Source organism: Eretmochelys imbricata, chromosome 1 (genome assembly GCF_965152235.1).
Source record: "Eretmochelys imbricata isolate rEreImb1 chromosome 1, rEreImb1.hap1, whole genome shotgun sequence".
In the NCBI taxonomy this organism is placed as follows: Eukaryota; Metazoa; Chordata; order Testudines; family Cheloniidae; genus Eretmochelys; species Eretmochelys imbricata.
Window position 1 is genome coordinate 345,047,145 of NC_135572.1, and position 25,816 is coordinate 345,072,960.

Consider the following 25,816-nt stretch of genomic DNA (forward strand, 5'->3'; position numbering starts at 1 on the left):
AATCAAAGATACTACCTCACACACCTTGTCTCTGTGAGGTCATGTCTATACTCCAAAATTATGTTGACCTAACTTATGTTGGCATACAGCCACTGCAGATACTAAATCACTTGTGTGTGTGCATACTTGGCTCCTTGTGTCAGCAATGCGTGTCCTCACCAAGAATGTATGTATCGATTGTACAGTCAGTGTGGGGCATTGTGGGGCAGCTCCTGAAAGCCAGTAACAGTCATCATAAGCAACTTGTTGACATAATTACATCATGTGACAAAGTGAGGATTTTCCCTTGTTTTGCATGAATACTGTGTGTGACTTTTGCGGAGGCTGCTTTAGCTGCCTGCATGGATGCTATGGCTGCCCCTTCGTAACCTGAGATCCAGGAGTGAAATGCGACCAGGTGATTCTGGCCCGGGAAGCAAGACAAACATCAGAGAAGGAGCAACGGGTAAGGCAGGGGCCAGGCAGCTGGAAGCGAGGCAGTCTTGGCTGGCTTGGGGCACAGGAGGAGGGCCAGAGCCCTGGCTCTGGGCTCCCCTCCCCCCAAGATGGACTTGGCTGAAAGTCACTGACTTCTGTGCTAACAAGTTCTTCCCTATGCTGTGTTCCTGTCGACTAATAAACTTTCTGTTTTACCGGCCGGCTCAGAGTCACTGCTGACTGTGGAGTTGGGGAGCAGGGCCCTCTGGCTTCCCCAGGAGCCCCGCCCAGGTGGACTCGCTGCGGGAAGCGCATGGTGTGGAAGGAGATGCTGAATGCTCCGAGGTCAGACCCAGGAAGGTCGAAGCTGTATAAGCTTCTTGCCCTGGAGACAGTCTGCTCAGAGAAAGGAGGCATGCTCCCCCAGAGTCCTGACTGGCTTTGTAGGGAGTAGTTCCAGAGAATCATCCCGGTGACTCAGTGACACATTACTTTACTCACGAAAGCGTATGCCCAAATAAATTTCTTAGTCTTTAAGGTGCCACCAGACTCCTCGTTGTTAGAGAGGCATTTACATCAGCAGAAGCCAAATTCAAGTGAAGAACACTTACACAGCTAGTTTGACGCAAGGCAGCTTACATCAACCTAACCCTGTAGTGTAGACCAGGTCTCATGCACTTAAACGTGGTTTAACCCCCAGTGTGGATCCAGCTATGTCATCATAAGGCACCTCTATACTGGCATAGTTGTATCCACACTAGGACTGGTAGCAGTATAACTATTCTGGTTAAAGAAAGATGCCCATGAAAGCTTATGCCCAAATAAATGTCTTGGTCTTTAAGATGCCACAAGTACTCCTCGTTCTTTATTCTGGTTAAAAATCCCACCCCTAACCGAAATAGTTGTCCTGGTACAAACACTGCATGCAGACCAGGCCTAAATGAAAATCAGGCAGAATCATCCACCTTTTTTCCTTGCTTTTAATTAAAGCCTGGTGTCAAGGTGTATGCCGCTAGTCTTAAAGGTGATGCCTTTTTCTGATCCAGGGCCTGACCTTTGCTTACATGACAAATCCTTCCTTGAGCAGAGCTGTGGCCATGGGGGGAGAGAGGCAGGATCCGACCCCCATGGAGGCTGCTTGAGGGCAGAGTCTGCCTCTTCCTCTCTGGGCCCAACCCCCTTTGCGTTGCTCCCCAGCGAAGCTCCACTGCAGGCCATTGCTCGCCCTCTCCCGAGCAAAGTTTGCGGGGCAGGAGGGTGGGATTTGGCCCCGGGTGTGCCCAGCAAGCAGCGCGCCAGGCCGTGCAGAGAAGCGGGCTCCAGGCCCGGCGGGGGGAATGCAGCCCGGGGGGCGATGCCACCTGCCTGCCTTGATGTCACCCAATTCGGGATCAACAGAGGCGCTGGCTCGCCCCCGAGCGCCCTGCGGGGCCCCCCGCCCCTGCCTCCCTCGGGGCGCAGCCCGCGGCTCTAGGAGGCAGTAGCGGGAGCCAGCCCCGTGCGCGTGAGGGGAACTGCACCGGAGACCGGGGCACAAAATGGCGCCGCCCCTGCGTTCCCCTCCCCCTCCGACAACCAGACCCCGATCCGTTCCCCCCCCCCCCGCCCCCGAGACCAACCGCCCCCCATTCCCGGGCCGGCAGGGGAGGGGGAGGCGCAGAATCACCTCGCCGCCCTCTCCCTTCACTAGCATGAGGCTGAAACCACTGCCCCCCGCTCCCTTGGGGCCCGCCGCCGCCGCCGCCGCCTCGGCGTGGCGTGGGGCTGCGGGCCGGCCTCGGGGTGGCGGCCTGCGGGCCAGGCTCCCTCAGCCACCACGGGGCGCGCTGTGGTGCGCGCAGGCTTCCCCCAGCAGGTGGCAGCGGGGGTCCCAGGCGCCGCTGAGGTAGCGACACACGCCAGCCGCGGAGCGCTTCCCTCGGCGGCGGCGGCGGCTTCCCGGAGGCGGCCCGGCCGGCTCCCCGCACACAGCGAGGGCTTCCCCCGCGCCGGGCGAGCAGCCCCCCGCAAAGTTTGGGGTTGGATCCGCGGGGCAAGGAGGGAGCCCAGAGCCAACTTGTCCCGGCTCGCCGCCGACCCGCAGTTGGAACTGAAATCTCCCAGCCCCGGTTTATTTTTGCTGATTAAAGGGACGGACCTTGGTCCTGCGGCTGGGTGGCTGTTCAGCCTCCAACTCGCTCTGTGCCATCCCCTTTCTCCTTCCTTTCTTCCTCCTCCTCCCTTCTGCCCACACCATGGAGTTTACTGAGAGGAAGAGGAGCAGGAAATCCCAAAGCTTTAAACTGATCAACCAAGGTAAAGTGGCGCTGGTGGGGGGCGGCTGGGTGCGTGACTTTTTGTTTATTTGTCCCTCGAAGGGACTTTCGGCTCAACGTGTCTCAAAGGAGAAGAGCAGGGTGTTATGAAATGTGGGCTTCTCCCTTCCCTCTGTCTCCTTCAGCGTCTTTCTGCCTTCTGCTATTTATTATTTAACTCCTTGGATCTGTTTTAAAAACCCTCTCCCCAGTGAGGGCATGGTTTTCAAAGCAGATGCGATCCAAAATAAAGTTGAATCGCAATTTCCTTGTAAGCCCAGTCAAACAAACAAACAAACAAACAAAAAAGCGAGTCAGGAAATTATCAAAATAATGGGTACTTGGGGAACAGAGAACCCTTTCGGTATTCAAGTCCTCTGGGTTGTTTTTTTTCCCCCTCCTGTTGATTGCGTACATACACGTATGTCAAAGAAAAGCCTAATAGAGGTTGCCTTTCAAATAAAATAAACGCAGCTAATTAATTGTGCATGGGTAAGGAAGAATTCCTGGCATGTAACTTGTTCGCTCGGTGTGTGTTTGCTTTACGAAAAGAAGAGGATGTTTTAAAAGGGATGGTGAAGAAAATGCTTGGATTTTTGTCGGAAAAAAACCAGACAGATCAATTTCGATCTTTTAAAAAATAAGACAGAGTCGCTGGTGGTCATTTTAACAGGTGGACTTTGCAGCCTTAGCGTTTTATTTTGGTGGGGGTATGTACTGCTACTCCAGCTGATTAGATCTTTTACTCTCATTGATTTGACTTCCGTGTTTTAAAGTATTGAGCTGAAATATCTCCATGGAATGCTGTGTGTGTCCTGCATGCTAAGTTCAAGGCAAGTGACTTCTTTGGTGTAATGTCACACTTTTTTTTTTATGTGACGGTTCTGCACTTAGTATATTTAGGCATCCCTTTTCAGTCAACGTTAGATGAAAACAAACGGGAAGCAAAGGAATTAAACAATGAAAATAACCTCACTTTGAGGAAATATTGAACAATTAAATATTTTCATTTTACCATTGCAGTAGAATCTTGAGCGTTGCACATAACATTTTTTAATCTAAAGGAATACTGTCAGGTCAAAATTGGCAAAAAAAATTACTGTAGGTTTTGTAAAAGCAAGCAGTTCCAAACATGTTGCCAGTAAAAATGTATCTGGGGTTTAACGTTCCAAAAGAAACAGGTTTGGTTATTTTTACAATTATATATTCTCTTGCATTGCTTATAATATAAGCCTTGCTGAATTGTGCTAGTATGAGGATCTGAAAATGAAACTGATTAGTTGTTCATATTTCCAAGTTGAGAAAACTGTAAGATGTGAAGAATAACACAAATAGTCAAAAGTAAATTAATATTTTACAAACATTCAGTCTTAAGATGTCATTTGTAATGTAGATTAATAATTTTTTGAATAATACTTTTAACTTTAATTCAGAGAGAACTAATTTTCACTAGTGAATTCTTAGCTATTTTTGGTTTGTCTAAGAACCCCTCTGGTTATAGAAATTTAAAGAGAACAACCACACTAAACACGATTTCTGAAAAAGTTGTATTTTGATTCTGGGAGAATGGAGAAGATAAAAATTGTATTTTAACAAAGTAAGATTCAGCTTTCATGTACCCCCCTCCACCCCTTCCCCATTTCCTATGCAAGTTGATTACCAAGATAATTTTGTATAAATAGGTGTCTCTGCTACTCAGCTGGTGCTTCCTGCTTAAGTCATTCAGTAATGTCATAGTTTAGTGTTTACTGTGAGGAAATTGATAGGGATTTCATAGGCCCTGGTCTACGACATCGCAGGCAGAAGAAAGGACTAAGGGAGACACCCACTGTTATATTGACTTATATTATGTAAACTATTGTCATGTTTACTGTATACTGTAGCCTCTCTCATCCCAAGAAATCTCAAAGCACTTTATCATCATAACGAACTAATTCAGACTACTGTGTACATAAAATTGTGTATACCTCCAATGCAGCCACCTCTAGGTGAAATGCAGAAACTGTCATTCAACAAATTTATTTGCTACTCTGAAACCTGTCATACAACAGTTAAGGAACAGTGAAGGGTACCATATCTAACTGAAGACATAGGGAAAATTTTAGAGAGATAGCATGCAGTCTGTTTCTCTGAGCATTATGAATCTGCCCCTCACTATAGTTCTTAAGCGCTATTACACACTTTTGCCCAGATTTTGACAATCTTCATCAGGAGGTATAAAAATATAGGAAAAAATGAATAATGTATCAGATTCTGGTAAATCCTCTTTTTTTTATAATTCTCACAAAAGAGACTCTAGCTTTTCCCACCTGTGTACCTGGAACTTTATCTGTGGTTCCATGTGCTGTGCAACTTAATTCTCCTTCATCCATCTGCCTGCCCCCATCCAAAAAAACCAAAACTAAACCCCATTTTTTCTGACTTACCTATCATCACTCACTTCTTCACCTTTCCTTCCTTACATTCATAGTCCTCATCCTTCCCTTATAGCCCTTCTGTCTGTCATGTTGCTGTATTATGTGTGATTTTGGTTTGCTGCAGGAGAGAGTCTTTTTTTATTATTTTTTTTTTTGAGGTAGTCACACTAGTAGTTCTTTACAAATAATAAGTAACAATAGAGTTCGTATGTTAGGGGATCTTTGAATTCTGGACCTGATTATTTTGTCAGAGAGGCAGGTGCCTTTCTCATAAAAAGAGTGAACATAATACTCCTAGCTTCTGTTGTGCCATTTTTCTGAATATCTCAAAGCACTTTCCCACACATTGATTAAGGAAGTCTCACAACACCTTTATGAAGCAAGTGAATGTTATAAAAACCTGAGAAACTGAGACATCTGGAATTAAAGAACCCAGTCTTGGTGAGGTGCTGAGTATGCTCAAGTCTCATTAAAGTCAGTAGGAACTGAGTGTGCACAACATCTCACAAGAGCTACTTAGTACCTTATTATTCAGTCCAAAGTGATTTTCGCAGGTCATACAGTCATGAGGTCACGGTCACTGTCAGGTTTGTCAGTAGCAGAGTTAGAAATAGAATCCTGGCTTGCTGTCTCCAGTATTCCCTGTTGTAAATGCTACTCTCTTCTTGTGTGCATGTAAAGAGTTTAGTTGTTTTTACTAAATGCACACTTGTGGTCAGAGCTCAGACTGTTTATCCAAGTTGCATTTCATTTGAAATAGAAAATCAGTGTTTTTATGATAGCTGTGGAAATCAATTGCCATGAGTCAATATCCATATATAGTGCCCAAATCTGGTCCCATAGGAATTCAATGGCCAAATGACATCAGCAGCACAGGATCAGGCCACAGAACTAAAAATTTATCCCATAATGTATATCACTAATTTTGTTTTGAGATAAAGTGTGAAAGTTTCCCTTGGCCTATAAGAGGGTAAAGTTTTCATTTACATTATACATTTGCTTTCCATCTGTAAGGCAAGAATCCAGATAATAGGCATCTGGTGAAATAATTTACTGTGAAAATGAACATAGTAATATAAGCCAGGCGTAGCTTGTCCCTAAAATGTGTGAAATATTTCAGTTCTCTTCAGTTTGAGCAAAGTTTTTTAGGGAGTGCTGATACAGAGCACATTTTCTGTGGTTAATTTGATGTACATGGAATAAACTGCAGATATATTGATAAATGATGTAATAAAGCTGTAGCAATGTGTTCAGTGTTCATTTTTTCCAGATCACTTGAGTTCTAATTTTTTTTATACTTTTTCATTCCAGATTATCATCATGAGGTATATAAGATCTCTGACTACAGCAATGATGTTAATGGGGAGACCAAAGAAACACAGTCGGTTTTTTTAGGTATGTTCTTGTGTCGATTAATTTACGAGCAACACAGCGTAGCCATTTTCAATTAGGGGGCAGTGTAAAGACAGGAGTTGTATGCCATTGTTTAATATGGACATTCTCTTCAAGACGTTTTTATTTTACAGATTGCCAATATATCCTTTATTAACATTGCTAAAAGTTGTAGTTTCAGACATAAATGTTTATTAGAGTCTACACAGAGTGCTAATTATCATTCACTCTCAGGGCCAGATGCTGACTGGGCAGTTTTGCAGCTCTCTGTTCACCCCATTTATATTGCATATTCACTGGCATGCTTCACTGGCAATAGTTTGTGTGATTGGGGTATTACATCTTTGACATCTGGATAACAGAAATTCAATTTCCAGGAAGCTGCTATTTGTTTGGTGTTGCTTCTGCTGTGGGTGGGACAGAGGATTAATGTAATGTCTTAATGTAATGTCCTTTCACCTCTGTAGCCTGGCTGCTAACACTGCCATCACAAAATTGAATTAAATCAACAGTCAAAAATGTGTAAAGAAAACAGAGATGTAATATATAGTCTTCCTTAACTACAGCTTGATAGAACTGGTTATCACTGAACTGCTCATCATTTTTGTGGCTGTGTACTCTTCCTTTTACATTTCCACTCCTGTCTTATCTAGAGCCTGATCTTGAGAGGTTCTGAGCCTCTGCAGCAAAGAGCTAAGTGTCTTAACCAATGGACTTCAGCAGGACTTGAAGATACTCAAGACATCACCTCATTAAAGGCCTGATCCACCTCCCAGTGAAGTCAATATGAGTCTTTCAGTTGACATCAATGAGAGGTGGATTTGAAAGCAAATCCAATATCTCTGATCATGAATAGTCCCATTAAATTCATATAAGTGAAGGTTGTCAGGCTCAGGCTCTGGGTCTGATGTTTGAATCAGTAAAGCCCCATAACTGTCTGGCAGATACTGACAGCATGTCTGTTTTAGCACAAAAATGTTAGCTCAGAGATGAGCACGCAAGTCCTTGAGAGGATTGTACTACTGTATCATGCAGACAGTACTGTTACATATAGACACAATGGCTTTTAAAAAGTTGATTGCATACATAATTTCCTTTCTTCAGTCTTTGTATTTTATTATCTTCACAAAAATGTTAAAGTATAATGTAAGGTACCTCCTATCCGAGTTTTTTTACAGTGCTTTTGACTTGAAATTCATGCTCTAGTTTGAAAGGTTAATGTGGAAAACTAATTATTATCCTGGTAGCCAAATGTGTGATGAGACATTTGTCTGTGTAATTAACAGTGAAGAACTTTTATAGTTTCATAAAATCGAATGCCACATACAGTATGCTGTGTGCATTTGTTTTGAAGAGGTGTCCAAAACAGAGATGTTTATGGCTGATATAAAGTGGAACTGAAATGTACTGTAATGCAGGTGCCTGTGCATTTTACAGCATTTCACATTGTTAAAATGGAAGTCAGCAGATTAATAACTTTATTTTGTCATGATAAAATAAATAATGTGTACTTGGAACGGTGGAACAGTGCATAAATTACTCAGTAATTCCAAGAATATATTCTGTTCCAGGAATAATATCTTCCACAATTTATTCATACAGAAAAAGTTGACTTTACATAAGTCTATGAAGTTATTTATTAGTTTTAATAGAATTATATCCAAGTATGATTGTTTGTCAGCAGCTATTACTGTATAGTTAAACTTGAAAAAGGGTTTCTTTTATCTAGCTCTGTTTTCAAATAAGAACATAAGAATGACCATACTGGGTCAGACCAGAGGTCCACCTAGCCCAGTATCCTGTCTTCTGACAGTGGCCAATGCCAGGTGCCCCAGAGGGAGTGAACAGAACAGGTAATCATCAAGTCATCCATTCCCTGACACCAGTTCCCAGCTTGTGGCAAACAGAGGCTAGGGACACCATCGCTGCCCATCCTGGCTAATGGCCATTGATGGACCTATCCCCTATGAATTTACCTAGTTCTTTTTTGAACTGTTATCGTCTTGGCCTTCACAACATCCTCTGGCAAAGAGTTCCATAGACTGAATGTGCGGTGTGTGGGAAAAAATACTTCCTTTTGTTTGTTTTAAACCTGCTGTCTATTTATTTCATTCGGTGACCCCCTAGTTCTTGTGCTATAATAACATGTCCTTATTTACTTTCTCCACACCAGTCATGATTTTATAGACCTCAATCATATTCCTCCTTAGTCATCTCTTTTCTAAGATGAAAGTCCCAGTCTTATTAATCTCTCTTCATACGGAAGCTGTTCCATACCCCTAATCATTTTTGTTGCCCTTTTCTGAACCTTTTCCAATTCCAATATATCTTTTTTTGAGATGAGGCGACCACATCTTCACGCAGTATTCAAGGTGTGGATGTACCATGGATTTATATAGAGGAAATATTATATTTGCTGTCTTATTATCTATCCTTGTCTTAATTGTTCCTAGCATTCCTAGTGGGGGGTGGATTTGAAGTACACTTTTTCATTTTAAAAAATTCATTGTAATGTAGCATGAAAGTACAGTAGCCCTGCTCCAGAGGAAAATGTTTTTGATCTGACTGATTATAATCTTTTGGAAATCTTACACGAAGCACACACAGTAAAGGGTGCTTTTTTCCCCCTTTGCTAAGCTCATCCAGGGCTAACTGCTGCTCCTGTTGAAGTCAATAGCAAAACTCCCACTGATGGAGGATCTGACCCTAAGAACCTGATCCTTTAAATTGCTCTGCTGAGCTGCATGTCTGCACCCATGTGGACCTTTGTTAAATTCACTGGGGTTCCACCTGGGCTGAGGGGTTGGCCCATGTCCTTGCAGGACTGGGGCCAAAGAGTACAAGGAAGGAATGTTGTTATACCAGATGTGCATAATTTAGCTATAAAGTGAAATGGCTAATTCAAGATAGCTACAAAACAGCCAGGACAACTTTTCAGTTATTTTGGAAAACCTATGATGTGATAAAAAGGGTCCCCCTCCTGCCTCTGCTTTCTCAGCCAAAATACTTCCTTAATCTAGGGAAATGTGCACAGATCAGGGAGGCATGAGGTTGGCAGTCCTATTCCCACTTTTTCTACTTACTGGCCTTCATAATTGCCTGTACTTCAAAACCCTAATTTGGTGATGTCTGAAGAGGATTACAGCAGAAACAGCTGGAGTTTGAAAGTTATGTTTTGGTATGGAAATAGTCCTTGCAGAGGAGGGTTGCATGTTTTTGTGCAAGGAGAAATTCACTTTCTTTTGACCAAGTGTTTGTAAATCATATAGCCTGAGTATGAGAGTTTTGGCTGGTTCATTACCGATGAATGTAAGAGAGGATGCACTGCGCGTGTGTGTAGTTGTGTGCTTTAAACCCCCTGGTCCCCTGAAGTGCTTTGAATTGGTCCGTGTAAATTCTTCAAATACGGCAGCTGAGTTTTGCTGGCCTTTGTCCAGGAAGGCAGCATTCTGGTGATGTTCTGAAGGGAAGAACTTGAATGCTGTCTTGCAATTATTTGTAATTCAGCAAAACTTTGAAGCTGTGTAAAGTAAAAGGTAAAACTGACTATATTTTTAAAATATTTCCTACTTTTTATTTAAAATAAAAAATGGGAAGTTAAATTTAAAAAGCTGTGCTAAGAGAACATTAAGTTTATTTGTTTAATTTATGCACTTTGTCAGGAAATGCCAAAGCAAAGGATGAACGTGTAATCTCAGTAGAGATTTTCATTTCATGATAACATACCATTTCTTAGCTACTACAGTATAGTCATATAATTTTTTTTCACAATGTGGGGTATCAAAATTACATAGTTCTATGTAACACTGTGATAAAGACAGCCCATGAAATTAATCTATATGAAAAGTACACAGTGACCTGCATTTAGATAACATACTACATACAGGTAAAGTATAACAATAAAGAAAAATAGTGAAAACATACTGGTGAAGTAGGGGTTTAGGCATTACGTTACAACATTACCAGTGGTGTTTCATTAATCCAAGTTGCTATAAATACACTGTTGTTACTTAATACAGTTAAATATTTAGCACCTGGAAGCACATATGCATTTGTCAGTGGGAGAATTCAGTTTGTACCTGTTTTAATTTGAAGTATTTTGATGATTCTCAAAGCAGTATTGTAAATTCTGTACACAAATTCTCACTCATTAAAGACACAGTTCAACATTATTTTAAAGAGAGCACATCCGTTCCTCAGAATAAGTAGTATCTGAACTTTATTAAGACAGCTTGAAGTTAGGCCACTTGAAAATTACAAATTAGTTACACTTTGGCATAAAAGAGTTATAGTTGAACTAGAAATAATAAGTATATTTTGTCATACACCTTGGTTATGAGCATTTCTCTTGAAAAATGCTTGTGATATATTAAAATAGGGCTAGATTTTGCCACTTTTACTCACAGCTCTGCAGTGGAGCAGAGCCAGCCATAGCAATGTTGAAGCCAGGTCAGATGGGAGATGCATTGATTCTCTGGAGATAGATTTTGCAGCTGTCCTCCCATGTTTATTCCCCACTCAAGACCAGAGCTCTCCTTCAACATAGCTGGCCCCATGGGCACACTGGGGTTGCAGGATGCACAATTACAGACCCATAGTGTGTATTAGTTTAAAAAAAAAAATAGGCTCCAGTTCAGCAAGGTACCGAAGCGCACAGCTGCTATTATTTGTATTGTTGTGTCACCCAGGAGCCCCAGTCATGGAGCAGGACCCCACTGCGCTGAGTGTTGTTACTTCTGGGGGCAATCTGTGCCAAAAAATTAAAGTTTCTGCACCAAAAATTTAAAAGTTCTGCACACAATATTTTAAAATTCTGCACATTTTATTTGTCAAAATAACACTACATAATCGTGCCAGTGTCAATTATTTTGGTAATTTATTTCAGAATACCTATCAACAATACAGACACACACAAAAATTCCCCCGGGAGTAGAGAGTTAAAGAAACCCCTGTGACAACCCAGTTCCTGTTTCTCTGCCATGTTCCCATCTGTCCCTCCAAGCCCACCCAGGGGGCCAGACACCCACAACCCCTCCCTTCCAGAGCCCACCTGTTGCTAGGCCCCCCCCTGCCAGCCAATACACCCGAACCCCCTCCTCCCCAGAGCCCAGCTCCGGCGCCCCCCTTACCCAGACACCCGTCCCCCTCCCCTCCACAGAGCCCCGGATCCAAGAGGGAGAAACAGCCTGATGCTCAGTCCCAGGCTTGCACAGAGTTTCCTGCATGCCACCCTCTCCTTCCTTCAGGATACGCTGGAAACTACAGCTGCTAGGAACCCTCTAGCTCCCTCTCCCTCCCCCCAGCAGTGTCTTCTATGTGCAAGCTGGGCTCTGTCGAGTCCAGTAGCCTCTAGTAGCGGCTAGCAGCACTGCATCCCATTTCTGTGGGGGAAAGGAAATTCTGCATGCACAACGTTAATTTCTGCAAAATTCTGCACTGTGCAGTGGCGCAGAATTCGCCCCAGAATATGTTGTGTAGAAACAACAAAAAGACAGTCCCTACCCCCAAAGATCTTTCAGTCTATAAGACAAGAGACAGCAAATGGATACAGACATACAGATGGGGGAGTACAAGGAAACAATGAGACCATGTTGGTCAACATGATGTGCTGTGTTCTCAACTGTCTAACTGTTATCAAGTTATTTTAGGCATCACAACAGCCGAATTTTCATAGATAGTCTCATTGAAGTTGATGAGACTGGCTATTTACATTCCTGAAGTTGTGCATGTGTTTAAGGACCTTGCTAAAGTGGAGCCATTACACATTTTTTTCTCAAAATCTGTTTTGTACAGCTATTTTTCCTGAAAATGTTTTAGTTTGGGGGTGGTATGTAAGAATGGAAATTGAAATCTTTTCTAAAGAACAGATGATGCCAAGTAGCACCGTCTTAAGTGTATTCTAAGAGGAGGATTGATTTGATCAGTTCCTTGATCTTCATTATTCCTCTTGCTTATGCTGTTTGATTTTTTTTCCTATTACCAGTAAAAAATAGAAGCTTCATATTTCAGTAGTTATGAATATTTCCTTATTACTAATGAAATGTAATGCCTACTTTAATGAGCAAAATAGCTACTATCTGCCCCAAACATATATATTCATTGTGCAATCAGTAGTTTCATACATAAAATTAATACTTAAGCGGTGCTGAGAGCATTAAAGTATGTAATTGTTATTATTTAAATGTGCTGAATTTATTTGAAACAGTTACATTTTTCTTGTACATATTTTCTTTTTTCTCATATAATCTGCATTTTAAGGCGTCCAGAAGTTTGGCTATATAAGGTTGTATAGATATTAGCTGTTTTTTCATTTATTTCTATGTATTTATTTCTATGTATGTATTATTATTATGAAATTCTGCGGACCAGGGGACTGATCCTCTTCCCATTAAAGTCAATGGCAGCTATGTTGTTGATGTCAACGGGAGATGGGTCTATCCCTTAATAGGTATCTGGCTTCTCTCTTTACAGTCTGATCCTGCACCCTTCAACTCAGATGAAACTCCCATTGAGGTCAATGTCTGAATAGGATTAGGCTCATAAAAGTATTTGAAACAGCTATACCCATTGTTGTTTCCTTCAGCAGAAAACAGCAAACCAAATACCATTGTATGGTATATGTAAGAGCTTTAAAAACCATGGGATGGTATATAAGAGCTTTAAAAACAGTATTAGGAAAGCCAAGATGAGAGGGTTTTTTAACCATGGATATCCCAACTACTGTTTTAATACTGCTGTGTATTAAAGCATGGCACAATACATAACTACCACTCGAGTATGTCTTTTATTTTTATTTATTTGTTGCTTTGTAGTCCAGCAGCTAGAAACTCTTATTGGCACCTAAATCACTAATCTCTCTATCCATTACCATTTTTGCTAATTTACACTGATAACTGTGGCTCTGTTTTCATTAGGAGATGAAAGCCGGGAAATTAAAAAACAAATTACAGGGATGAGAAGATTACTGAACGACAGCACTGGAAGAATCTATCAGCGAGTTGGCAAAGAAGGAGAAAAACTGAAGGAAGAACCCCAGGATTTAGATATAGCATGGGCCCAGCGCCTGACTGCCCTGGCAGACTCCCAGGCGAGCCTCCATCCTTCTCAGAATGGTGCATGGAATGAAGTGTCACCTCAAACTAGCCATTTTTCAGGGCAATATGGGACTCGGTCTAAAAGCTTCCAAAATGAAACAAGAACTGTAGGATCCAATGGTATGATCTAGATTAGATATTCCAAATACCATTTTTACTATACTAAATATCTACCTATGTTCCGATAATTATAGTATGTATAAATAAATTATAAATGATACTTCATAATTAACAACATTAAATACAGTTATCACTTTGAAAGACTGTGGTTGTGGACCTGGTGCATGCTGCTCCCATAGGTCTTAAGTTTTAAAGTGGATTCCTAGTGGTAGGGCATAATATTAATATTTTATTCTATAAACTTTATTTCTGTACTTATTAAAACCATTGTTACTGAATTCGTAGCTCCGTAAGGGCCAGATTCTGTCACTCATACTCACACTGAGTAGCACAATGAAGTCAGTAGCACAAAGAGATCAGAGGACTGCTTGTGGAGCAAAATCCAACTCTGTGTGAGTAGGGGTGGCAGAATCGGTCTTAAATTACTTTTTACCTCCAGATATGAAATACCATTGTAGCCATGATCTAAAATGCCAATTTTTTCAACACAGGGCACATGCACATGTAGGCTTTTGTTCTTATGGGACCGTTAGGGATAAATTGTGCTGGAATCTGGAGCATGTTGTCCATCCCGCTTCCAATGTAGGCTTGTTCTCTGAGGTGGATGTTCCAGTGCTTTTAAATGTATTTTTTCTTAGTGCTGTAAATGTCACAAATGAGCTTTCTCTACTCCCTTGGGAGATTCTTCCGTAATCTGCTAGATCTTTCTTTCTGTCCAAGAAATTTCCCTGACATTCAACCTAAATTCCGAATTTCTAATATAAAACCTGCCTCAATTCTGATATCTTGTTTATCAAAATTTTAAATGGCAATTGTGAGCTTCCATCCAAAAACATTGTCAACTAAATTGTAGTTGTCCCCAGAGATATTAATAATTGCATAGAACGATATCTGTTGTGTGTCTTATAAGGACACACGTATTCATCATTTGTAGCGGATGCAAAAATTATGACTGTTGTTATTCCCTATGCTGTACAAGAGAAAGTACTATCCATGTACTCAGAAGCTTAGGTTTCAGTCCTCCTGGATTGACTATATCCCTGTATAAACAATGATTGGTCTCACATGTATTGGCAAAAAGAAAAGGAGGACTTGTGGCACCTTAGAGACTAACAAATGTATTTGAGCATAAGCTTTCGTGAGCTACAGCTCACTTCATCGGATGCATGCAGTGGAAAATACAGTGGGGAGATTTTATATACACAGAGAACATGAAACAGTGGGTGTTACCGTACACACTGTAAAGAGAGTGATCAGGTAAGGTGAACTATTACCAGCAGGAGAGGGGGGAAAAAAAAACTGCACACCTTTTGTAGTGATAATCAAGGTGGGCCATTTCCAGCAGTTGACAAGAACGTATGAGGAACAGTGAGGGGGGGGAGGGGGGAAATAAACATGGGGAAATAGTTTTACTTTGTGTAATGACACATCCACTTCCAGTCTTTATTCAAGCCTAATTTAATGGTGTCCAGTTTGCAAATTCATTCCAATTCAGCAGTCTCTCGTTGGAGTCTGTTTTTGAAGTTCTTTTTGTTGCAGAATTGCGACTTTTAGGTCTGTAATCGAGTGACCAGAGAGATTGAAGCTGTAGATCACGAAAGCTTATGTTCAAATAAATTTGTTAGTCTCTAAGGTGCCACAAGTACTCCTTTTTGTGGATACAGACTAACACGGCTGCCACTCTGAAACATATATTGGGAAATCCAGAGGATGGTGTTACAGTAACTCAGGTTTTGTGGATTTTTGTTTTAGTGTGACAGTATATTTTAGAGCTACAGTAATTTAGGTTTCAGAGTAGCAGCTGTGTTAGTCTGTATCAGCAGGGTTTATGTATCAGCCGTGTTAGTCTGTTTTTGGGTTTATGGGCCTCACAGGGTTTTGTTTATTAAGGAGAGATTTGAATGAATGGAGGATGAGTGCCCTGCTCAAGGGGATAGGGTGGGAGTTCCAAGTGTAGAAGACAACAGAGACGAGTGGAAGAAGAAGATGAAGGGGGAGCAGGGATTATTGTAACCAAAGGAAAGAAATAACAAGCATAATTACAAAGCAAGGGCCTGATCCTGCACCACTGAAGGCAGTGGGTGCTTTGATTAGGTCAGGCCTTAAGGCACTAATCCTACAAGCTGACCAGGATGGGCAGATTCCTTTGCTCATTTAATGCCCACCGATTTTAGTGGAGGTCTGTCTGGCACAGGGATCTGGGTTAACATTCCAATCCTGCAAACGCTCATGCATGTAAGTGAAGTATTTATAGAATTTGGGCCAAAATTATTTTTTTAGATTTTTTTTTTATTTTATTTCTCTGATTCTTTAGAGGATCTGGCAGCAATATGCCATCTTAATTGCTTTTTGGTTACACTCAGATTGTTTTTGATGAATTGTACTAAGTGCTTTTCAAGAATAAATATGTTAATGTGGTAATGTTGTTACACCAACATGATTTACTCTCAGCGGATCCATTTGTAGAGAACCATTCTGGGGTACTTGCTGATTATGCAGAGAGAACCACCAAGCAATGTATTTGTGTCTCTTCTGTCATATAAGTCAGTCATCAAATTCAAATAAGTCATCAAATTCGCATGCTGGCTTGCCTGCAGAATGGAGGGAGATGGGTCTTTAAAGACTCCTCCATAAAAATAAAAAGTCTGCTCTCTTTTTAAAATTAAAAATTGATTTATAACCAGTAAAAAAGAGTTGCTTTTGTCCTCTAAAAATGATAAAGGTAGTGCTTGGAACAATGATTGAGACCATTCTACAAGATGTTTCTTACTCCACTATTGTAACTGATGGAAGAGAGATGATGGAAGAAAAATAAAAACTCTTCATGAATATTTATGAAGTTGGCAAAAGTCTGCTTTGATTTGAAATACTGGTGGTCTCTCTTCCCATTTACAATACATATGGTAGATTTACATGGGTAATTTCTATCAATGCTAATGGGAATTATAATGTAAATCCCACATGCCTCAATGGGAAAACAGACCCTTTGGTTTTCAGTCAAGGCCTCTGTACCTTCATTAGGAATGTATTACATTTGTACCAGGAAAGAAGAACAGGTATTTACTGGCAGTATTTGTTTAGTCAAAGTATCTATGTTCTAGAGACAAATATGCAAAATCTGAAAATATCTACTTTCAAATATTTTTTATTTGCTAAGCCCCTGCAATATGCTGGATGCCATACAAGCGAGAAAGTAAGACTGGGCCTGTCCCAAGGAGCTTATTGTTCAAAGAAGATAGAGTAGATAGGTTGACCTCGAGAAGCCCAGATGTGGGGTGACTGGGATTTTTTTTGTTATTGTTGATCATATAACTGACTCACTTTTTTTGGACACCTAGTATAGCTATTTACCTTACTAGAGGCGACAGGGAGTGGTGGTGGTGTTGCTGAATTTTTATACCAAGCGCGTACACATTTGGAAGCTGCCTTGAACCTAATTTTCTACTGACCTTAAGGCTTTGTCCACACTACACAGCTTCTAGCGACATGGCTGTGTCGCTAAATCTCAGGCAGTGTAAACGCTGTTTGTCGGCACTTTTGCAGACAAAATAATTCCACCCCCTCTGAGTGGGGTTCGTGTTCTCAACAGGAGAGCACTCCTGCCGACAACGACAACGAGCTGTTTACACTGCCTCTTGTCGTGGCAAAACTTTTGTCTTGGGGGGGGGGGGGGGGGAGCTTTTTTAAGTACCTGTGAATGACAAAAGTTTTGTCGTTTGATTGGGTGTTGGTGGAAGTCTCTTCAGGGACTTGGAGGGCTGGTCTGCACTGGGAACTTATGTAGGCGTAGGTATGTCTCAGGGATGAGAAAAATGGACACCCCTGAGAGACATAGCTACATCAACCTAGCCCCCATGTAAACCATTCTAGGTTGACAGAAGAATTCTTCCATCTGCCTAGCTACTGCCTCTCAGGGAGGTGGATTACCTACGCTGACAGGGATCCCCTCCTTTTGGTATAGGCAGTGTCTACACAGAAGCTCAGCTGCAGCGGTTCAGCTGTGCTGCTATAGCATTTCAGGTGTAGACAAGCCCTGAAGCACTAAGGTTGCTGTGTGCCACTCTAGCTATTTAAGTGTAGGCATACCCGGAGCGATCTGCCACAAGACTAAAAATAAAAATCTTCCTCATGTGGTGTTTGTGTAGCTCTAATACTGTCCTGAGCATTTTGTGAACAATTGGGAAGACAAAGTCCCATTCCTCCCTTTAAAGAACCTTAAGGCCATGTCTACATCACAAAATTATATCGACCTAACTTATGTCAGTATACAGCCACCGCAGTTATTAAATTGCTTGTGAGTGCACAGTTGGCTCCTTGTGTCGGTGGTATGCTTCCTCATTAGGAGCACTTGTGTCAATTGTATTGTCAGTGTGGGGCATTGTGGACAGCTCCTGAAAGCCAGTAACAGTCGACATAAGCAACACAGTGTCTACACTGACATTGCATTGACCTAATTACATCAACTTTGACACTGCCACTCAGGAAGGTGGTGTTATTTTTTTATTTGAAAAAAGCAAAAACAAGTTGCTACCTTTTAAGATTGCAAACAAAACCATAAAACGTGACTCAAGTTAACTGGTGCAGTTGTGTTTGCTAAATTCACAGAGAGCCTGAAACAGCAGTTCTCGGAAGTGTGAGGTTCCCCAATTCATCGCAATGTGGTGTTAACAGTAAATTCCCAGGGAGAGAATTTTAAATGGTGGCATTCTTAATTACTTTGCCAAAGGCAATCAAAATATATAAGAAAGGAGAGGAAGGGTCATATTGTGAAGTTCTGTGCAAGCTACTGTGTTTGACATTTCACTTTGGTACCACAATCGGGAGGCTCTTGGGAGAATTACCACTGCTTATTTCCCTCCCCAGTCTGATCTATGGGGATGTCACACAAAGCAGTGTGATTGAAGAATTAAATTTTCCATTAATCTTTGATTCCCAGTCTTTGTTTTGATTTTTTTGGTGGGATGGTGGGAGATTCAGTTGTTTAGTTTTGCCAGTACTTCTCTCTGGGAAGGACTAGTGCTTACAGGACTTTTGGAAGAAGACACTCTTAGGAGAGATGTGAAGGAAGAGAGGGGTAAAACGTGGTGGGCCACATCAGGCATGATTTTCCAGGGGTTGGGTGAATTGTGGAAGATGCTCATTCACTATAAATAAGGTGACTCCATTGAAGCCAGTGGAGCTGTGCCAGTTTACACTTGCTGAGGATCTGATCCAGAAGGTACGAGCTGAAACTAGAAAGTTATTAACAAATAGGAGGGAGTTCTGAGAAGAGCAACAAAAGTAATTGAGGCTGGAGGGACTTCTGAGAGAAGATTAAATGAGTTAATTACTTGTCTGTACTTCCACTTGGCAAAACTTGTTGCTGAGGGGCGTGAAGAAAAGACATTCCCCTGAGTAACATAAGTTGCGCTGACATAAGTGCCAGTGTGGACAGCGGTATGTCAGCAGGGGAGCTTCTCTCGCTGACATAGCTACTGCCGCTCCTTGCGGGTGGTTTAATTATGTCAACAGGAGAGGTTTCTCCCGTCGGTGTAGAGCAGCTACACGAGAGATCTTACAGTGCCACAGGTGCGTCAGTACAGCTGTGCCACTGTAAGCTCTCTAGTGTAGACATCCTTAGAGTTTGCTAAATGAGAACTAAAGGGCACATGATAACTCTACTAGTCAGGTTAGAGAAAAAATAAACAATGGTACTCTCCCAGTGTCCGCGCACCTGTGATACAAAAATGAAATGACTTGTATTAGGTTGTTCAGATCTTCATAAGATGATCATCCTTCTTCTTTTGTGCTTTGCAAAACAGTAAAATAGTTACCAATTTAAATAATCATCGTTAGTCTTCAGTATTAATAGTCATTGAAATGAATAGGGGCAGTTCATGTCTGGTTGCAGGTTCAGACAGATGTCTTTGCAGCTGTTGACATTCTATTTGTATTTTGAAGGTTTTCTTTGCACCTTTAAAGGCTAGAAACTTAATTCTTTTTTAACAAAAACTTTAGATTCTCCAGCACAAGATACAGCTAGCAGAGGAAAGTACCAGCTCTCTGAGCTTTTGGGAGCCACCCCATTTCAAGACCTGCAAGTATGTGAAAATAGTCTGGAGACTGAGGCAGTGTTAAGGGTTTTACAGGGCGGGGTAGAACTAGAAGTGAAAGAATGAAATTAAGAAAAGGAAAATGAGGCTGAAATATCCGTAAGAAATTCTGGACAAAGCAATCTATTGGATTGTTGAATAATCTCCCAAGGGGAGTTGTGAGAACACAATCTCCTGGGACACAGCATGAGAGAACGTGCTGTAGGAAACAAACAAGTACTGGCAGAAGGATGGAGCAGATTATGTAGGTTTTCTTGCCGATGGTTCTTTCCCATCAGTAATTTCTGTGATTCTGTGACCAGAGGATGTGATTTTCATTCTCTGCTCTTCATGTTATAAAGCAACATGTGTAGGTAACATCCAAGAAATTTTAGAATTGGTAGGCCCTATTTAATTCTTAATATAAACCTTTATTACACAGACGCTACCCATTCTTTGTAGGGCTGTTCTAGGAGATGGGGGTTTTTTTGTCCATGATAAAGTGAGTATGTTTATAATGAGATTTGGAGCTATTGTTATCTGAGATGAACTAGCCTGACAATAGAGAGCCCTGCTGTGAGAGTGCATTGTGTTCACAGTTTTGTGCAGTTCTCATCAACCCCTGTAATACCATGTCCCCCTGAATATGTAAGCACATATACTGGTAACTGGATAAAACCCAATGGCCCCCTTCTCCCAAAAATGAATGTTTTGGTAATTATTGGCTATGCTTTCCTTGGGTCCAGTTTCACAATAGTGTACATTGTTAGCTTCAAAATCCTGTCTAGCTCTTTTGATTGTATCCTTATTTTATTTCACTTCTTCTTCAGGAGAACTTCCAGGGGTCAGTTCATCAGCTGGACCAAACTGTTGTACCTGTAATTGCCAGTCAACTTTGCAGGCCATTCTCCAAGAGCTGAAGACAATGAGAAAGTTAATGCAGATTCAAGCAGGTACCATGATCTCTCTCTCTCTCTTTCTCCTTTAATCTGTGTCTGATATCTTTAGTCAGGATATTTCTAAAGTGTTTTCACTATGAAGAATAGTCAGGGTTAGAGAATCTAGCTTGGTAGACCAGGGTTCAAGTCCCTGCTTCTTGGGGCTCAATTTTTCAAAAGTGCCTAGGTGCCATAGGAGTCCACTCAGCCCATTAAGGACTTTATGACCCCAAGGTTTGGATCCACAAAGAGACTTAAGTGTTGCTATGCTAAGCATCACAATGCCTAACTTTTAGATGCCTGGAAAATCACTTGAACAACAGTGTGATCCACAAAGCCTGAGTTAGGCACCTAGGCTTTCTGTACAACAAATGGGGAGAGATAGGTACCTTAGACTGCAGTTCACAGAAGCCAGCATGCTAAGTGGGGAGATGACAACCAGCTGCTTGTGTCCTAAACCCTGCCTCTCTCATGGAGATATGCTCCTAAATCTGGGCTGCAGAAAGGCCTCTCTCTGCTTGTGGTCCACTAATGGGAACCCCTCTTAGGCACCCCGAGTTATTTCTTATAGGAATAAATTAGGCAGCTACCTAACTCCAGATAACATGGACTGGGAGCAAGGGGAGAAGGAGGAGGAGTCGCAGCTCCTTTGTAACTTTTAGCTCAGTGGTTAGGGTATTCACTTGGGATGTGGGAGACCCTGGTTCAGTTCCCCACTCTGCCTCATGGGGAGAAGGGATTTAAATGGGTTCCCCACCTCTGACGAGTTATGCTGTTCATAGTCTCTGAGGAGAAGGCAAAACAGGCCTGTTTAGGCCATCTATCATGCTGGAGAATTCACAATGTAGGCAGGGAACTGTGCAGCCTGGAAATACCCCAGTCAGGAGGAGGAGAAATGCAGGTCTCAGTCCAAGAGAGGTGACAGCTGGGAAGCCAGAAGTCTGAAAGTGGGTGCCCTTGGTGAACCATGAGGGGGAAACACAGGAGCAGTCATCTGAAATATGACAGCCCTCAGTTAGAATTTGGAGGGGAGGGGAATTCTTTTAATTGAAATGTGGTGGAAATTGAAAGGACAAAGAAGGTGATTGTATGCATACAGTATCATACTTGAAATAATGTTACTATGAACTAAGGATAGATGAGATGAGTATTGAAATGTCAGCTATCGCGAGTAAAGGTGTTTGGGTTTCAAAGAAGTGTGAGGGTCCTCAGCCTTTACACAAGTAGTTACATTGACTTCAGGGGGATTATGTGCATCAGTAAGGATGACTTGTGGATAAAAAATGCAGGACTAGACCTTCTTCAATAAAAACTGGAATCCAGGATAATAGGAGTGTTTTTCTTTCCATGCTGTGTATCTGTAATGTAAATAAGTTGGTAAGTTAATGGACCTCTTGATGAAAAGCTTTGGGAAATAGTTTATAGTTTGTGGTATGTAGACACTTGTTTGGCACTCTTGTTATTAAAAAAAAGAATTAACACCTAAAATACAAACGTGTACTTGAAAGTATAATGATTTATTCTGATAGTTAAGCACCTTCCTATTTAAATGACGAAGTACAAATTGCAGCCCTTGTAATCGTTGCCAGAAACCTCTCCAAAATCCATTAAGTAAATACCACTGTGAATGGGGTTCCTATTAAGAAACCTTTGCAGAGGATGGCAGTTTGCTGTTCACTGGAAGCTGTAGCATTTTCAATGGGGCTTTCAATTGCCCATGGATAAAAATAAGGCCTGTTCTACATTAAAAAGTTACATTGACCCAGCTACAGTCTCTCTGGAGTGTGAAAAATCCACACCCTTGAGTGATGTAGTTAAACTAATCTAACCCCCAGTGTAGACAGTGCTAGATCAATGGAAGAATTCTTCTGTCAACCTAGCTACCACCTCTCAGGGAGGTGGATTACCTATGCTGACAGGAGATATGATTGATCTCTATAAAGACATCAGAGGGGTAAACACCAGGGAGGGTGAGGAGTTGTTTCCTTAAAGGGCCAATGTTGGCCCAAGAACAAATGGATATAAACTGGTCATCAACATGTTTAGGCTTGAAATTAGACTATGGTTTCTAACCATCAGAGGAGTGAAGTTCTGGGACAGTCTTCCAAGGGAAGCAGTGGGGGCAAAAAACCTGACTGAACTTTCCAGACTGAGCTTGATAAGTCTATGGAGGGGATGGTGATATGAGATTGCCTACAATGGCATGTGGCCCATCTGCAGCTGCTAGTAGTAAGTATCTCCAGTGATTGGAGATGGGACACTAGATGCGGAGGGCTCTGGATTACTATAGAGAATTCTTTCCCAGGTGTCCAGCTGGTGGGTCTCACCGACGTGCTTGGGGCCTAACTGATCACTATATTTGGGGTTGGGAAGGATTTTCCCCCCAGGTCAGATTAGCAGAGACTCTGGGGGGTTTTCACCTTCCTTTGCAGCGCGCGGCAGGGGTCACTTGTTCATAGAGTAAATGGTGAATTATCTGTAACTTGAAGTCTTTAAATCATGATTTGAAGTCTTCAGAAAGTCAGCCAGAGGTTTGGATTTATTATAGGAGAGAGTGGGTGAGGTTCTGTGCCCTGTGATGTGCAGGAAGTCAGCCTAGATGATCACAATGGTCCCTTCTGTCCTTAAAGTCTATGAGATGGGAGAACCCCTCCCATTGGAATAGGTAGTGTATACACTGAGGTGCTGCTGCAGCTGTGCTGCTATAGTGTTTCAAGTGTAGACAAGCCCTGAGCTGCTTGATACTGATTATTTAGCCCTGATTCTGCAATCTGATCCACGTGGCTGGACCTTTACATCTGCAGAAAGTCAATCCAGAGAGATCCGATTGCAGGAGTAGGGTTTTAATTTGTAAGGCACGTATGTGTCCTTGAAAAATGCTGTATAAATATAAAATATTAATATATGTCAGAAAGAAGAACCATTAGGCTTCAAAAAAAGCCAACTGGTATGAAGTCCAGGTAACTGTTTCCCAGAATGTAGAAATTAAACTGTTAAATATTTTTTACTAATTCTTGATAAAATAGTTTTTTAAATGTTCTTTTTGAGCCAATTTTCTTTAGAAAAGAGCGTGATTGCTAATGCATCTAGAGTTTTCTTATTTATGTCAGTAAAAAATGTTGAAAGACCATAAGATCTTTGATAATGCCAGAGGATATACAATTTCACACAACTGTAATCATTGTTCAAGTACTTTTTTCAATATTAAGGGTTAATTATGCAAACCTGAGAAAACAGAAATGCTTCATATGCACAAACTGTATTGTAAACAGTGCTGCTTAGTCACAGGATGAATACAGCAAGTCAATAACTTGGTTTAACCTGCAGTGGTGTACGTGTTTCTATAAATATATTCACAGCTGTTTTCCCTTCAGTTGGCACCCAAAACAGACAGCAGCCTCCGATTCCCCTGATCTGTGCACAGAAGTCAACAATATCAAGAAAGAGAAATAAAAAGAAAAAATTGCCCCAAAAGACTCTTGAGCCCATTACTATGAATAAGAAGCCCAGCACTGTAGAGAAGGAAAAGAAGCTGTCAGCAAACTCTGAAAGATCCAGCTTGCAAGCAGCTGAACATACTCTAAAGCCAGAGACCCATGTTTCAGGATTTGGTATCATTCTTGAATCATCTTCCTCAGATGTAAGTTGATATTTCAGTTGCATAAAATGCCAGAGAACTTTACAGCACTATCACTTAGGGATCAATGATGAAGTCTACTTGAGGCTATATTGTTCCCTCTACCTCAAAAAAAGTGAGGATTTGGATTTGGAGTCATGAAAGGGGAGTGCTGCTTCCAAAGCCTTGTATTCTCTTTCCCTGACGGCATAGAAACCACGCTGTAGGTGCTCTGTAGGGATCAGGAGCTCTGTTTGCCCCTGCAAGATAAACTTGCTGTCCCCATCTGCCATGCTACCCAGGGCCAAAGTAAGTCCAGGAGCCCCTGCAAGGAGCAGTGTAAGGAATTCACAACCCTAGCCTTTCTTGACTAATGTAATTATTCCACACCTAAGCTTTGCTCCTGAAAAAACATATTTATTTACTTAATTTTACACACTTGAGTAATTCTATTGGCTTCAGAGGGACTGCTCACATGAATAAAGTTTAAGTATGTGTTTGCAAGATTCGGGTATTTAACTTTTATCCGTGTTGTATCCAAGTAAAGGCCTTGATCCTGCTGTTGAAGTCAGTGGGGCTCTGTATGAGTGCAAGAGGCTGCCCAGGCAGATCCAGTTGCAGGATTAGAATTAGCAGCTATTAGAGTATATGACTGGGTCATTGGAAGGTTGCAGGTGGCATTGTCTCCTTACTTCAGTTAATATGTATATTTTGATTAATGAAGTGTCTATCTGGTGACCATAGGGGTGTCTGATTGGCTTTGTTTAATGAGCAGATGGGTGATGTCTGAAAAGTTCACTGATGAATAAGCTGATCATTAATTTCTTTAATATATTTTTAATTTTGAGAAGGCAGTTTCCAATTTCCTAAGTACAGTGAGCTAGAAGAACATAATTAAATTTTGTATCAATGAGCGTAAATGAAAAGAATCCTGTAGATAATGTTGTACCTTTCTAGAAGTGCAAACTAATAATAAAAAAGAGCAGTCATGATAATTCAGTTATATAGATGCAAGCTACACCACTAATTAGATTACAGTGTCATGCAAGAGAGTCTGTGTAACGATATATAGCAACTACAGTAGTTTAATGCTTTTCAAAGGTTCTTTTGTTGCAAGTATTGTGATTAGAAATGTTTGAAGCTACAGTAGATCGTAGACTCTGCAACAGTAGATATTGGGTAACTTCTGACTCAAATATGCAATTTACATTTATAAGACTTCTGTGCTTGTGGCTTGATTTTTAGATTGGATCTCCAGTTTTTCAGGAAGCTTTGTGTGTGCAATGGAATTTTATCCACAGTTTCATGGGTTCGTTTCATTCACACTAGTTCTGTGGTGATTCATTCTGGCCGCAGTTCCTTGTAGATGGCAGTTTTGCACCCTGAAAATGGAAGCTTGGCTTAAAAATTGGGCCTCATCTTGCTTCCATTGTTTGGAACGACCAAACGCTATCTGC

General features: G+C 41.5%; 1 protein-coding gene across 4 annotated transcripts in view; it reads left to right on the forward strand.

The window, feature by feature from the left end:
• The first annotated feature begins 2,100 nt into the window (after window positions 1-2,100).
• The window catches only part of BEND7 (BEN domain containing 7), a 56,822-nt gene continuing 33,106 nt past the window's right edge, over window positions 2,101-25,816 (forward strand). Inside the window, exons 1-5 of one of the 4 annotated variants that reach the window (XM_077836420.1) lie at window positions 2,101-2,712; window positions 6,440-6,523; window positions 13,435-13,734; window positions 20,636-20,758; window positions 24,103-24,383. In XM_077836420.1, coding sequence (XP_077692546.1) covers window positions 2,652-2,712; window positions 6,440-6,523; window positions 13,435-13,734; window positions 20,636-20,758; window positions 24,103-24,383 — 849 coding nt within the window. In that variant the 5' untranslated portion in view covers window positions 2,101-2,651. The remainder of the gene's footprint in view (window positions 2,713-6,439; window positions 6,524-13,434; window positions 13,735-20,635; window positions 20,759-24,102; window positions 24,384-25,816) is intronic. The other 3 variants (XM_077836410.1, XM_077836437.1, XM_077836428.1) reach the window with 3 other exon arrangements.